Source organism: Corvus brachyrhynchos, unplaced genomic scaffold (assembly GCF_000691975.1).
Source record: "Corvus brachyrhynchos isolate BGI_N302 unplaced genomic scaffold, ASM69197v1 scaffold7, whole genome shotgun sequence".
NCBI classification, from domain to species: Eukaryota; Metazoa; Chordata; class Aves; order Passeriformes; family Corvidae; genus Corvus; species Corvus brachyrhynchos.
This window is the reverse complement of record NW_008239054.1, coordinates 4541543-4557861: the sequence shown is the minus strand read 5'-3', so window position 1 is coordinate 4557861 and position 16319 is coordinate 4541543. Positions and strand designations below refer to the sequence as shown.

At 38.6% G+C, this 16319-nt stretch overlaps 1 protein-coding gene across 3 annotated transcripts in view; it reads left to right on the top strand.

The window, feature by feature from the left end:
* Positions 1 to 14102, top strand: part of LPCAT1 (lysophosphatidylcholine acyltransferase 1) — a 64211-nt gene extending 50109 nt beyond the window's left edge. For all 3 annotated transcript variants that reach the window (XM_017739098.1, XM_008637524.2, XM_017739097.1), the window contains one exon: positions 4930 to 14102. In XM_017739098.1, coding sequence (XP_017594587.1) covers positions 4930 to 4998 — 69 coding nt within the window. In that variant the 3' untranslated portion in view covers positions 4999 to 14102. The remainder of the gene's footprint in view (positions 1 to 4929) is intronic.
* Positions 14103 to 16319: the final 2217 nt, after the last annotated feature.

The window sequence follows — 16319 nt, the reverse complement described above, 5'->3', positions numbered from 1 at the left end:
GCATTTTTATTAAACTCTACTTTTTTTAGTTGGCTTATTGACTTCAGTACTGATAAAAGCACTGCAAACAAAGTAAATTTACATTTTAAAAATTAGTTTCGCCTTTGGTATCAAATACCATGTTTGCATGTTTTCAGTTTTCCCTTACACATCAAGTCACATAATACAAGGATTAGCTCGTTCAGCATATTCTGTTCTGTGACTTCCATGTGTGTGAATATATAGTTTTAAAGGAAGCTACCTTAGCTCTGTCCTGTTGTTTTGTATCTTGTGTCTGGGAGCAGAAAAAGAGGGGGTTAACCAGGCTGCCTATTATGTAGTCTGTAATGTAGGTGGAACGGAGGCGAGAAAGTTGAATTTGAAAAATTGAGACCTGGGTGAATAGATTGTGCTGGGAGTCAGAGTACTTGTGTGTTACTTCAGATTCTTTGTTTTATGCAGTAAGGTTCTAAATTTAGTTGTATTATTTAAGTATGAACTGAGTTGTTGATAGCCAACATATTATGTATTTCCAGTAGAGGTGCTTATGACATACCCTGTTCCAATTGTTTTTCCCTCAGGATAATCAGTATGTATTTAATTTGTAAAAATCTTACAAATTAATGCATCAGTGTTAGTAAATCATAGTTTCTACACTAGTAGTTCCTGTGTTTCAATCATACAATATGCATGTAAATCTTCAAATACAAAAATGTTTTAGTTACTGAAATGAGTGTCATTGCCACTGTCCTTTCCTTATTTCCTGTGTCTCCTCTCCTTGGTTCCTGATGCCCTACCCTGTTCCTTTCTGTGCCTCTCATCTGTCACATCCCCAGTATTTCCACATCCATCCTGCCCATTGCCTTCTTCCTGCCTATCACTGTTGCTCTGTGTTTTCCAACTCATACCCAACTCAGCTCTTCTCCCCACCTCCCAGTCACCAGCTTCAAAAATACCAGCACAAATCTTTAGCTGGTAAGCATGGCAGAACTCTAATTTTAGCACATTTCATTGTTTGAGAATAGCTAAATTTGTAGTCATGTACAAGTGAACTCAGAGAAGGTCATGTGAGTTACCAAAGAACTAGTATTTTAATATTCATCTTTAATAGTTGCAGTTAATCTGCACTTCTTCCCTGAGTGGTCCTCATATGTTCCCATCACAAGAAAATCTGGACCACCAAGCCACAGCAGTGGCCACTGGAGTGCTTGGCTCTCATTTTCACCATTTTATTTCCTGTAGTCAAGAATAGCCTTTTGTGAGGCAACACAAAGTAGATAGTAGCATGGTGTTTACATAATTTCTTTGAAACTTTCCTTAGCGTTTTTTCTGAGAGAAGTGCTCATTTTATAATAGAAACATGTCATTTTAACATATCTGGAAGTTTAATAGTGAGAATAAATATCCAATTTATTAGATTAGAGAATTAGAAGTTGCAAATAAACTTTTGGTATTGCATTTCTGTCTTGAAAGTTCCTGCCACAAATATTCAACCTCTTGCCTTTCCTGAGATTATGTGGAACTTCACACATGCTCAATTTGTTGCACTTACTTACTAGAAAGGAGAGGTGAAAAAACTTGAAGACTACACGGTTCTGAAGATATTGTCCAGACAAGTTCTGAGAAATCAAAACATTGAATCTGTTGGAACTGATGTTACTTTGGATACACACAGCAGAGGTCTACTGACAATCTTCTTTCTAGGGTGTTGGAATTTAAAGCAGGAGAAGTAAGTCAAGTCTCTTGTAAGAACGAAAGATAAAAGTATCAAACCTAAATTGCTGCATACACGGCAGAGTCTTTGAAGCCACAGATCTCATCCCAAAGGAAAAGCTCAGGTTGCAGGTAAACAGAATAACCAGTAGCAAAATCAAGATTGTGTAACTAGATTGGTAATCAGGAGTCTGAATTGTTGGAAATCTGGATTTTTCTTGCATTTGAAAGTACACTGGTCGCCAAAGATCTGTGTATCAGTTCTCTTGAGCAGTGTGCAGCTGGCTTAGTTGTTCAGATGCACTTTGATTGCAAAGCTTATCCTTTTAGTCTAATATAGACAGAGGCAAGATTTATCAGTCTTAAGGCATGATTATGGAGAGTCTGAATAGGTTCTCTAGGAGGGCATCTCAAATTCTAGGAAACGCTCTACCAGCTCTTGATAGACAATTCAGACTGTGAAAGTGTTCTGAAGACTGCCTGGCTTGCTGTAACCAGAAAAAAAGGGGAAGTGGTCGTATTTGGAGTATCTGCATGGATGAACAATCAGAGAAGGATGAATTATTTAAAATGATTATATATTAACCACCGGATTATCCTATTAAGTTGCTGTACACTAAGGTAATTATTACCTGAGTGGAAACAAAAACTAGAGGAGATTGGTGAACACAGAGCTTCCAGGAGGAGCAGCAAGTAGTAGGAGGGTGTTTCAAGGGTAGGATAAAAACCTCTTGAAGTTCTTGCAGTGCATATGCATACTTAATACAAAGATACAGACGTGAGTCTTAGCTCCACTTTGGATTCTTTCTTTCTTTATGTCTCTTTGCTCTTAGTGGAGGTAGAAGCAAAATCACCTTCCTCCCCAAGTTAGACTGAGGTAATCTTTCCTTCAGTCTAGTGCTTCACAGTTGCTTTCAGTTTGAGCTCTTCTGTGATTAGAAGTAATGCTGGAACAGCTGGTTCTTTCTACATCACCTTGTTTCACATTTCTGATGAATGAAGCAAATGGGATTCCAAGCACTTTTCATTACACTCTGCTGAGTACAACTTTGATATTTTTTTCAGCTTACTGAGATCTATCTAAAATGTTACCCTGTTCAATTCAGTGCTCCCTGAAAACAGAGGTTTTTCATTTAGATCCAGTACTGCTAAAACATTGGGGGATGGATCCTCACATAATTATCAGGATGAAAATTTGGATATAAACTATTGTAACTGTGTGAACAACTGCTTCAAGGGATTTTTCTGAATTTATTTTCTGAAAAAATACTGTAAATTCTTGAGAAATCACATAGACTGGTATCTACAGTAAATAGTCCAGTCTTTCCCATGTTTAATGTGATTGTAAGAGCATCTTTGGTGCTGCTGGTTGAAATTTTTGTATTTATCTTAGTTGAGCCAAATATTAGAATGACCTTTCCCAAAGAAAAAAGGCTATTTTTCATGGTCATTAATATGATGCACACATTGTATGTGTTGTTACAAAAAACAGTACGTTCTTGGGATGTGCTTAAAGCATCCATATGAAAAAAGGGAATGCTTTCATGGTCCTGCTGCAGGCCAGACCCAGTTAAGATTAAGGCTGACAGCTGATTACTGTCTCCTTGTTAGCTGCAGAAAAAGAATATAATCAGTTGGTTTCATTGAATGTACTTAACTGTTCTGATTCTGATGAATCAGTTTGCCCTCAAGTGTTTCTAATACATCTTTGCAAATACTACCACTGTTAAATATTTTAAATATTAAAAAGTCCCATGTTTCTGTCTTGAAAAAGGTTAGATGAATCAAATTCTTCACTACGAGATTTTTTTTTTTAAGTTGAACTTGCATTAAACACTGTCAAAAGAAACGTCTTTGCTGTGTGCATTTTCAGATATTTTGGATTCTTCTTTCCTCATGGAGACTTTAGCATTTATATGATCCATTAGACTGTTGTACCTAGAGGTTTTTCAACATAGATAGCAATGTTGGTTTTCATGACCTAAATTTCATCAACTTTTGTTGAAGTTATAGGTCCAGAATACTCTGTATAAACTGTGGATAAAGGATACCCACTTTTTTGTTAGTGGAAGGATAAAGTTACACTTATTTCCTTCTCCCCATCTATCCCTTTGCAACAGTTCAGAGGCAGGGTTGCCCTACAACTTCAGTGCCTTGTGAGCCATATGGCATTCCCTTGCCCTTTGCAGTAGTGAAAAATCATGTCATCTCAAAGAGGGGCAGAGAGGGAAAGCTGCAGTGGTTCCCTTCTTCCATACCAGCCCAGTTGTACTCGGAGGAACTGGGCTTCACTCCTTTGAAAGGCTTCTTCAGGTGTCATCCGCTCTGCACTCCGGGGAATTCACAGCACTGTCTGATCATGAGCTCTTCTGGGATAGCACAGTGAACTTGAGTGGGAGGTGTGTGATACATTGTAGGTGACTGAATTAGTGAAAACATTCACATCCAGATTTTTCTAGTGTCAGTTTATGTTATAAGAATAGCTGCTTGTTGCTTGGATCCTTTACAGTATCCTGTGTTCAAATCATGTCTGAAAAAAGTCATATGGGCAAATTGAGACAAAGTTTCAAAAGTCTGATTTTTAACACAAAATGTTACTTCTTGATATTAAGGCTTCCCCACTCCCCTAAGAAGTAATCTGGCTCTTCTTATTATTGTATTGTCATCCAACATTAAAATCAGGAGTTTTTTCATGTGTTATGAATTATCCCCTCAATATTATTCTCTAAAATATTGGGACTTTTGAAATGCTCTTGAAAGCGGAAGGTGGCAATGACAGCTGCTGTTAGGTTGAATCAAATTATGAGTGCAAAGCATTAAAGGGCATGTCTGCAAAAGAGTTTTAAGAATTTAAGAAATGACTATTGATGTTCAGTGATCTTCAGCTGGAGGGCTTCTGTACTTCCCCAGTGAATAGTGAAATGCTATGTCAGGGCATGTGGTGCTCATCATGCATTTTAATGCAAATCTGAGCCTGTTTGCCCCTTCATGCAAGCTAAGCTCTGGCCTGAAGTGTTTTCAGAGGGCTTAGATAACTCTTTGCAGCATCTCAGCTCTGCGGATGTGGTAAACTTTTGCTGAGAAGCTAAAACAAGCACGGGGGATAGCATTATGTTAACTGCTGCTATTTTTCTCTGAAGAAATCATGTGATTATATATGTGTAAGTATTCAAATTTAGCATCCTTCTGTTTCAAAGAGCTGATTCTGTGCAACAACTTTTTTTTTTTTTTTTTTAGATGACTTCTACACATTTGCTGAGTTGCACCCACACTTTGCAGAAGACTATCTCTATGCTGATCAGATAGGAGCTGAGAGTGGCTTGGAGACTCCATCTCTTTCTGCTCCTAATGGTATCTGTACTGACTTCAGCCCTGACAACGCTGGAGATAGAAAGAAGCCCCTGCAGAAGAAACTGAATTAACACTACAACTGTTACCTTCCTCTCCTGGTGAGAGGGTTGTATTTTCTTGGAATTTTCATAAGTCACTCCAATTATACAGCAAATACCAGTTTTGTGTGTGAAAATTCTATCTTAATACCATCCTTTGAATCGTATGTGCTATATTTAACAATATGTTCCAGGTTACTTTGGGAAAGGTTGTTTTGGTTGGTTTTTTTTAAAAGGTCTTTGAAAGGTAATAATGTGAATGTGCTTCATTATTAATGTTCATATTTAAAAGGAAGCGGCACAACTTATTTATATTCCATTGGCTAGTTCCATGTACAAAGTGTCGCACAAACCGTGCATGTATAAAGAAACTGTAGCTACTATGGTGTAAAGTGCACTTTGGTGATTAGTGTTTTCCCTAGGTATGGGAATGTTTATTTGGGGCCAGACTTTGCTGTCCATATCTGAATAGTCAGTCTTGTTGATTTCAGTGGGATTATTCTCTTGAGCAAAGCAAGCATACTTTGGCCCTTTGTTTTGGTTTCAGTGAACAGTTTGGAAATGGTCATACAAAAACTTGCTAAGGATTACTTTTTATTTTTATTGTTGAATGACAAAATTATTTCTCTTTCCATGGTAGAATGAAAAGGAAAGGCTCCTTATCCGTCACCCCAACACTTTTCTACTGTAATATTCCGGATGCAATTAAACATGAATTCTTTCCAAACTGACATGCCACATACTGTTTGAAAATACGTAACCGAACTGTTTGTGCTTTTCTCTTACAACCAATTCAAATCATGTCCATAAAACATTTTAATGGGAGATGTTTACACAGCTATATTTGATTTAGATTTATCAGGAATCACAGGTTTCTTTTGTAGAAAGCCTGTACAGATAACATAGCATGGAACACACCATGAAAACTTTGGTGTATCAGCACAAGTTGGAAAACGTTGCAGTCACTTCAGAGGCCAAGCCAGCAACAAGTTACAGAACATCCTGAAGAAGTGCTAGTTAAATCTCTATAGCAACATTACATATACTTCATAGAACATACATGAATCTTAGAATAGTTTAGAACTGTTAAAAAACCCACCACACTTCTATTAGTAATACCTACGTTTCCTTTTGTAAAGCCAGATGCCTTAACTACTACTGGGGGTCTCAGAGAAAAATCTGGACTATTATAAAACCACAGAGCTTCGTTGATTAGGAAATGTGACAAAAGCCTCAAGGAATAGGAAGGAGGACTCTGTCACAAAATAACTGTGATGGCAACTCTGCTTCCAAACAAACAAAAAAAAATCTTTCAAGTAATTTCTGACTAATTTTGTAGGGCTGTGCTAAAATATGATGATTTTGTGATTGGAAAACTGTTGAGATTTGAGTCTTCCACAAAGGAATTTAAAACTAGATTTGAAAGGAAGGAATTTTAGCAAAGGAAGTCTGTTTGTGCCAAATGCTTTTATAACTCTTTTTTAAATAGCAGGAGGTGTTTTAAAGCTCATTAGGGTATTGGAATGTGTCCTTAGAAATCCCTAACCATATGTGACAGGTCTCCAAACTGGAACTGGCTTTAATAAAAACGGTAGGAGGAAAAAAAAGTAAGAAAATACGCTTTATGAAGGTATGTAGAGACAATAATTAAATTTTTGATTTATCTAGGTAACAAAAGCCAAGCTGACAGGGAGGCAGCAGACTTCCTGACTTGAATTAAAATTGATCATGAAAAACAGGAGAAATGGATTGAAAAAATAAGGCATATGATAAAGTACAGTTAAGTAGGAATAGTCAGCTGCTCAGAGGAGGGAGAAGGTATTACTGTGTTATATCTTGAGGCAGGGATGGCACAGAATATGTCAAACTGAGCACTGTTAACTCATTGCTGCAGAAAAGATGCTCGTGATAGAGGGATGCATCAGCATGTGGCCTGTGAGAAGCAGGGTGGTATTTTTGCATTACCAAGATGTGATAAGGTCTCACCTGAGGTACTTGTTCATACTGGGGCACCTGAGAGAGATTGGGTGTAACTGGATAAAGTCTGGAGGACAGAAAGTACTCAAAAAGAGAGATCAAAAGTATCCTTTAATCCAAAGAAGAGGAGACTGAAGGAAGATGTGAACAGTCTTCAAATATGGAAAAAATTGCTATAGAGAAAACAGGAACTCATGGATGGTAGATACCAGCTATTAATTGAAAATGCAAGTTAAGCATTAGGAAAAGTCTCTGATAAAATACTTAGTTAAGCTAAGGAGAAGGGTTATTCCAGATGGGGTGAAGCGCCTGCCTTCCTTCACCGGAGGTTTTAATAACAGAGAAGACAGCTGAGATAGAGACACTTGATTTTGTTGATCATGCCCCAGGGTCACAGGGAAATGTCCCTATGGTCTGTTTTCTGTAATTATACAGTATGTAAGGGAAGGCACATATAGTCTGGACATGTTGCATCTCTGCAAGACTATGGCACGTGGCTCAAGCTGGCTGTCTAAGATATTTATCTTTTGCTTTGTATGTGAGCTTGGGAATTTGAGAATCTCAGAATGCGGGGAAAGAGAGTTCCCCAACACGTGTCTGAAAAGAAGAAAAAGGTAAGCATAGAATCCTGTGGATAACTTTGAAGTGAGAGAAGCTCCAAAGGAAGAGATCCTCTGCCCACATCTGTGAAAGAGTAAAGAAAGCTGCTTGAAGTTGGCTGAATACTATTGTCTAATTTGCACATATGGTGTGAGTAACTTGGGGGTCTGTTTTATGAAAGCCCATAGGTTCATTGGCTTTTTTAAATTTTTATTTGAGATGCTTTGTAATTGTGGTGAGTATAATAGCTGTACTTGTGTGCACCTAAGCTGTACAGAGCACACTGAAGGGCACTGCAGCCTGTAGTAGATGGGCCCTTAAACAGGAGCCACATTCTGTGGTGAAGAGGCACTGAAAGTCCTGTGCACCAGTGAGCTCAGTCCAGAGCTGCTGCAGAAGGCTGGTGACCAACACAAGTCACAAGCAAGTATTCTTGGTGGATTAAAACTCATTTTAAAAAAAGGCATAAGACAAAACAACATATTCTGGAAGGAATTGTGATTCTTCCTCTTTTGAGAAATTACTGAATGAGATGGAGACATAATAGGATCAATGATAGGATGAAGGATCAGCATGCATAGAAACAGCATTAGATCACACATCATGTCACCAACACTGAGATTTATTAATATAATTCCACTGTAGAATATAATATGACAGTGCCTTGTAGTGAGAGAAAAGCCACATTACCACAGGGTGGTGAACTCAGACTCTTGAGGGCCAAGACCTGTAACATGTGGCATGACTGCAGCAATATTTGTTACAACTCATCCATCAAACTCCAACTGCAGAAGTGTTTCAGTAGTTCCTGATGAGAACCCTTTTTAGAGGCATGTGACCATGGAGCAGCTGGGTTTTGACAGTCAAGTTTCAGTGACTTGCTGCAAACTTGGAGTAGAAGTGAAAACTTCCTTTCCCCTTCACCAAACATTGACATGTAAATGCTTGCCATTAAAATATTACTGATTTTATAGGCAGATTGTTATATTTTAACAGGTACTATCAACAGCCCCTAAAGTTACAAGGAGACATATGCAGAAATTACTTTGATTCTTTGCAACTACTTAACTTCAGAAATGATCCTTATACAAAAAAATGTAGGGGTGTGAAGGCATTTGACATTTCTGATGAGCATTTTTGTACTCTTATGTAACGTTGCCATCCCTTGCCAAGTAGAGCTCTTGCATCAACCTGAATTTTACATATTGTATGAGGTACCCAGCCAAGGCTCAGAAGTATTCAGTAATACTTCTGAACAAGTATTTAAAGTTACACAGAAAAGCACAAAATCCAAGATAACTGAAGATTTGGGGGTTTGGGTTTTTTTTATTGCTTCATTTATATTTTTCAAGCATAATGGAGCCCCACTAAAACCAAACAAATGTTTAGTAGGTGCAAAGCATGTTTAAACCACTGTCTCTAGAACAGTATGGCGAGTGTTATTACAGATTTTTTGGAGAGTCCGTTGCTATAGCAGATACAATGCTTCATAGGCAATCTATAAGCCTTATGGAGAAACTAGGGTGTACATTTAGTTTTATATTCATTAATTACACTATATGTTTTGATGCATTTATTGTAGCTAGAATGATCTAAGTGTGATAAATAGCAAACAGATTTGTGTGTGTTTGCTAATCCCATTTTGAAGGTATAAATCCTTAGGTCACAGGGGTTGAAAAGGACATGTGTGCAGTAGGAAGTGATGCAACCTCTTAAGTGACACAGCTGCCGGAAGGAAATAGCTAAGTGTCACACAGAGCTCTTTATTAATGTGTTCATGCAAGCTGAATACTTCTGTTAGCTAGTTTAAGCATTGGGCTGCTTGGAGTACTTTTGTATTCATAAAATGCAGTAAACATTTTTCTGGAAAAGTCATTGATGCACTTCAACATCTGATAAATTTTTGAAGCAGGTATGGTTTTATTTATTTATGAGTTCCCTGATAAGTCCATCTTTGGTATTGCCATTAAATTATTCTTCCTACTTTTATATTACCATGTGGTAAGTAGAGCTTCTCATATTAACTGTTTTAGTCACCTTCTGCTCTCTGCTCCTTCAAAAATAGCGTTCTCATTAAAAGACAAAAAAAAATTTAAAATTTAAAAATTAAAAAAGAACAACAAAACCACAACACCCTAGTAGCTGTAGATCCTGTGATCTCAGAAAAAAAAAAAAAAAGCCCTGTAAGCACAGCTTTGCATACGTTACAGGACTAAACTAGGCTGGAGAGAAAAGAAAATTCAGATTAAAAACTCTGACCAACTAAGTTTAATTCTTCTTTAGGTCAGAGTGTATCTCATAAGACTTTCTGAAATGTTGCATTTTACTTAATGTGAAGCCTCTGCTTTTCTCTCCAGCAGAGTTTTCATGAGTGCTCTAGAAATAAGAAATGACAAATACACTGGCCAAGATTTCTACATTAACAAAACTCAGATTTGGCTCCTAAAGCCACACTGACGCACAAGTTCCCTGTGAACCCGGCACTTCAAACAGTTTGCTACTTTTTAGGTATCTGAACTTCAGCTGATAAGGAAAACTTAAATTATTCTGAATAGATCTTTAACCAAAAAAAAAGAAGGAAGAATACAAAATGGAAAGTAAGAGTTATCATCAGTGCTATTGATAATGAGATATTAATTAAATTATTAATTGAAGAGTCCAGCAAAGCTGCAAAATCTGTTTCACGTATGAACAGGAAGGCTGACATGGTCATTCGGGTAATTTTGCTACCCTGACTAGGTAGTATTTAAGCCAGGTGGTCTTTAGTCAGAGGATGATTTCTTGAAGGTACTGCAGCATGCCAGTAAAGGTTTGGTCACTGGCAGTGTAGACAGTGAGACTTCATCTTCTCACCCTGCCTTTTTTCTTTGAATTATGGAGAAAAGTATTCAAACCATGACAGGAACCTTGTAAGATCTCCTTACAGGTAAAAACCCTCCAGCACCACCTCAGAGGCACAAGATGATTATTGTGTGGTACAGTTATGGTGGTGAACTGGGTATACAATGTTGGTCACCAACACCTTTGGTCAAACCATGTTTAAATGGTAATACTGATGTAAAACTACTGAGAGAACACAGCAGCAAACACGGCATCCTTTAGTTGTGCTTGGACTTGGGTCTGTGAGTATTTCCTGCATCTCATACTGCTCAAGTCAAGACAGTTTCTTTCTCTAGGAAACATTTCAGGTTTCTTTCAAGATACTAATAATTACTTTGACTTCTTCACGTGGAAGAGTGATTTGTTTTGTAGAAAGCAGCTTCTTTTTCCCCAGATGGTGTGATGTGCTTTATCATGTGCAATGTGATTAAACTGAAGTGGGTGATACCAAGAGAGCAGAGGATGTAAGAGGCTTATGAAATAGAGGGTTCATGTTTCTGTGAGATATGCTGAGACATTTCTGCATGGTAGTTGATACTGCCTAGACTGGCTTGCAAATTCATTATGCAAAATAATTTTACTAGTTGTGTGATAGCAGTGGCTGTTTATTCCATTTTCCTTAGCAGGGTGGCAGAGCAGAGTACTCCTGTGCAGGCCAGCTTTGGGATATAGATGAATTTGCAGTTTTAAAGTGATCACTCTGGGAACAGAAACAGTAGAATCACCTTAGCACTGACTGCACCTCAGTAAGTTATTCCTGTTACTTAACTTAGTTCTTTGTGTTATTTTTTTTATGAACACAATTACCATGCTGCTTTATTCTGAGTGAAGTTGCACAGAGCCATATGAACATCAGAGCTCACTTGGGATAGCTTGGGGATCTCAAAAAAGGTGCTGAATGATAATCTGTTGGTATAGTGTTACATTTCAGTTTGTTCGCTTTGACCAAAAATGTCAGAAGCAAGAGGAAAAAAGTCATAATGACTTCTGTAATACTCTATTTTTATATTATCAGTGGGGTGTTATTTAAGAGTGCCAGTTTTAGGCCAAAGTCAGCTGGAGAAAAATCAGGCTGAACTTCTGATCCTGAACCAGCAAGTAGAAAATCCCATCCATGCCCAGCACGGCAGCAAAGTTTTCACTCTGCAGCTCGCCTTTTCTGACAGTAAAGAAGGATCTTTTCTGCCTCTTGGGCTGGTGAATTCAGTTTACTGAATCCCTAGTTCTTGCTTGTGCTGTCTGTTCTTTGTAGGTTTGTTGCAGCCGGAGGGAGACCCTGCTGTCTTTTTAAGCTGACGTGACATTCATGGACTTTCTCCCTCAGCCGGGAGCAGCAAGTGAATATTCGAGTCCTGTTCTGGTAACGCTACCCAAAACTAAAAGCCCATGTACTATTTTAGCTCATGCCTGCCATTAGGTACAGAACTGCTTTTTCTTTTCATACACTTCACCCATTGCAGGTGTGTCCAGGTGACAGCAGGTCAGAAAGAGCTTACGGGATTCTCTTGTCCCTGTGAGCAACAAGAAATTAAATTTAGAAGTATTAGAAGTTTACAGTGCAACCTTAAATTGGATTGACTCCTGACTCGCTATATATATCACTGTCAGTGTGAGCCTGTTCACTTCCATGTTCCAAATGCAGGTTCTATAATGTGATTGCAAACAAAGCCTTCTCGTGGATACCGAAGAAAGCTGATGCCCAGACACTTTTCATCCTACCATGGTACTGGAAATGAAATTCATCTGACAATAGGTTGTTTCTAAGTCTATGAATGTATATGGGGAAAACCCAAATACATGTCTTTTATTCACTATCCAGCATGAAGACAATTTTGTATTTTAAACGCTAAAGAAATAAACTTTGAAAGATCTTTTATGGCCTAAGTATATATATTTTTTGTCCTATGTTTTCTTTTATAATGAACTTCAAGGAAAATATTTCTTATATTTCAGAAGGGACATTTAGGTTAGCCAGTGCTGTATTTTCCAGACAACAAAAGCAGTTTTAAAGTAAACATCTAAAAATGAAATTGTATTTTTACATATGTGAATTAGAATTCCTTTAAGTTAAACATGTCTCCTTAGCAATTGTATATACTTAGACAAAAAGCAAAACCATTGCAGCTGCTTGTCTCTATAGTTGTTTGTGTTTGGTGATTTGTTTATATTGCTTTTTTGGATTGCTCTAAGGGTATTAAGAGTCCATGTAAATCAGCAATGTTAGAAATAGAAGTCAGAACTAAATTTCTTTAGAAGTGATAGACTTTGTTTCCTGGAAGAGGACCAAGAGTAAGCATCAGCTAACCTTGTATTATGTACTATACTACTTCAGTGTTGCAGCATTGTGCTGAATTTGACATCTGTTCAATGGGACCACTTTCTAAACCTTTTTGTAATTCCCAGCACCTCTCCAGGTGTGTGACACATTTCTAATTTGATCATAGGTACTAGTTCATCTTTTTTGGAAAAATAAAATTGAGTCATCAACAAGCTGAGAAATAAGTCAAAAAAAATAGCTTTGATCTCTATTGTTGAACTTGCATTGAGGATATCATTTTTGTATTTTGGAGAAAAAAAGATTGCTATGGTTTTGAACACACTTGAAACTTTAAATACAAAATCAAAAAAGTTAACACTGAAATGATCACACTCCGGAATTTTCTTGTACTGCTACTGAATCCAAGTTAGGCACTGCCATGAAAAGGATGCTTTTAGCTGGAAACCTGTGTTGACAGAGCAGGAATCTGTTTTGTAGAGACTCACTTGTGAGGTATCATGTGGTTGTTCCATCAGTGGTACAACTTCTGTTGTTGACTTCAAGGCTGCTTAAACAGACCTGGTGTGTTTGAAGGGAAAAAAAGCTTTTTATTGTAAGAGCCCTTGGATGAGCAGTGTAAATGTGTAACATGTAGTGCTACTGGATAATAATGATCTGAATGCATATTTTCTGCTGTAAATTTCCCTCATGTGGCTCCAATTATATGTGTACATAGACTATTACCTTCGCACTGAACTGACTATATGTCATAAAATGAAGAGCAAAAACAAGTAATGTACTAAAGATGACCATACCTTGTGGCTCCAATTGTGGAAATACTTTTGCAGAACAAAAAGTATAGCTTCAGTGTTATAAATTTGATTTTTATATTTTTTATTAACATGCATGGAAGACTAAGGATAATATTTTTTAAAAATTAACTTGGTTTTGTACATTTTTTCAATGTTTAAAACTATATGATTTAACATTACCTCTGAATGCCAGTGATCAGTAAATTTTTAAAGGAAATACCTCAATTCAAGCATTCTTCTCTTGTTATTTGTCTGATAGGTTAAAATGGACTATAGGGTGTGATGAAGTGAGCATATGATGTAGGTGCTTAAACTGTGCTATAGAAGGTGTAAGATGATTTACTGAAAGGGACCTAAATGATACATTACAAGTGTTGAGTGCAGTTACACAATCATGGCTCATTCTGCCCAACTGGACATTTTCCTCATGAATGGCTTGTAAATTGAATTTTCAGCGTGAAGCCAAATTAAAAATAAAACAAAAAATACTTGGTTTCCTCTGGATTTCTTTTTTTTTAATAAACAACAGAGTTTACAATAAGGGAAAGGATACAAACCATAATTGTGAGTAAGACTGAGTCTGTATATGTTTAGGCATGATTTGTTGATGTGTGTTCTCTGTGCCAGTGTGTGTAGCAAAACAGTGTTTGTTTACCTGACAACTGGGACCATGAAATACAGGTGGTTGGAGGTGTGGGGGGGAGAAGGGATGGAAAAAAAAAGAGAAAGACAATATCCCTCTGTGACTGTGATATTGGTTCCAGTTCTATTTTGCGTGCTTAAAGAAGAATATTGAAAGATCAAAAAATACTCAAAAAAGACGCTCCAGAATTCCAGAGAATAAGTCTGTCTAAATTAGACTGGATTAGCTCTTGCTACATTTTTTTTATCCAGGAAACAGACAAGAAGGGAGCCAACACTCAAGACACCTATATACCTGAGAAATTGATAATGGAGGGTGGAAAAAAGGCATCCTCTGAGGTCCAGTGAGTGTAAGCTGAACCATTAATATGAACAGTATCAAGAATAAAAGTGAAACACTGGGGAAACTCACCAGAGAAGTGACAGACATTCAGCATGGTATGAAGATTTCAAGGGACTCGAAACACTTCTCAGTGTTTTTCTTAATGTTATTCTGTAATTTCAAGTGATGGAATTGTGGTTAACCTCAGCTGGCAACGAAGTACCACACATCTGCTTGCTCACTCTTCCCCCACCCCTGGTGGGAAGAGGAGGAGAACTGAGGAAAAAAAGGAAGGAATCTGGGGGTTGAGATAAGAACAGTTTAATAGTTGAAATAAAATAAGATAAAATAATAATGAAAAGGGTGACAACAAAGAGGAATAAAACCCACGAGAAACAAGTTATGCTCAACATAATTGCTCACTACCCTCTGACCAATGCCCAGCCCCTCACTGAGCAGTGATCAGCCCTCCCCCAGCAACTCCCTCCAGTTTACATACTGGGCATGATGTCCTGTGGTATAGAATATCCCTTTGGAAATTTGGGTCAGCTGTCCACGCTATGCTCCCTCCCAGCTTCTTGTGCACCTCCTCACTGGCAGACCATGGAACACTGGAAGTCCTTCATTTGGGGTAAGCGCTGCTGAGCAACAACAAAAACATCAGTGTGCTACCAACATTATTCTCATGCTAAACCCAAAACACAGCTCTGTACCAGCTACTAGGAGGAAAATTAAGTTTATCCCAGCTGAAAACAGGATGGGCGTGGATGCCCTTCACCTACCCAAGCGTCTGTTTTCTCTCATCTGTGTTTCATGGAAACTCCTGGTTATGCCACCTCGCCTCGCTGCTGGCGCAGTTATCTGTAACCCATGCTTGTGCCTCTTCTGCCCCTCAGTACCCTCTGCCCAAGCCTCTCAGCTGAGCTGTACTTGAGGTAAGTACTCACATCATCACTTCCTTCTGGTTGACCCACACACAAGCAGACATCTAAGGACCACAAGAAACATTCCTTTTTCAATCCAAGCACAGGGCCTAAAAGAGCCTTCCCAGCTCCCTTGAGGGACAATATGTGGAAGCTCAGGCCTATGAGAGCAGAGTCTGGCTGGCTGCTTGGCAGTCGTGCTGCCTAGGGGCTGCTTCCGCAGCTGATGAATGGACACCAGACCCTCCCCTTCTTCTGGGTTCTGCCACCACCCTTCACTGTTCCAGTTCACAGAGTCACAGAATATGCTGAGTTGGAAGGGACCCACAAGGATCATCAAGTCCAACTCCTGGCCCTGCACAGGACACCCCCAAGAATCACCCTGTGCCTGAGAGCAGTGTCCAACTACTTCTTGGACTCGGGCAGCCTTGGTGCTGTGACCACTTCCCTGGGGAGCCTGTTCCAGTGCCCAACCATCCACTGGGTGAAGAACCTTTTCCTAGTATCAAACCTAAACCTCCCCTGAACACAGCTTCAGGCTAATCCCTCAGGTCCTGTCACTGGTCACCACAGAGATCAGTGCCTGCCCCTCCTCTTCCTTCATGAGAAAGTTGTAGACTGCAATGAGGTCTCCCGTCAGTCTCCTCCAGGCTGAACAGACCAAGTGACCTCAGCCTTTCCTCATACAGCTTCCCCTCAAGGCCCTTCACCACCTTTGTTGCTCTCCTTTGGACCCTTTCTAATAGTTCTATGTCTTATATTGTGGTGCCCAAAACTGAACGCTGGACTCAAGGTGAGACCACACCAGCGCAGAGAAGAGCAGGA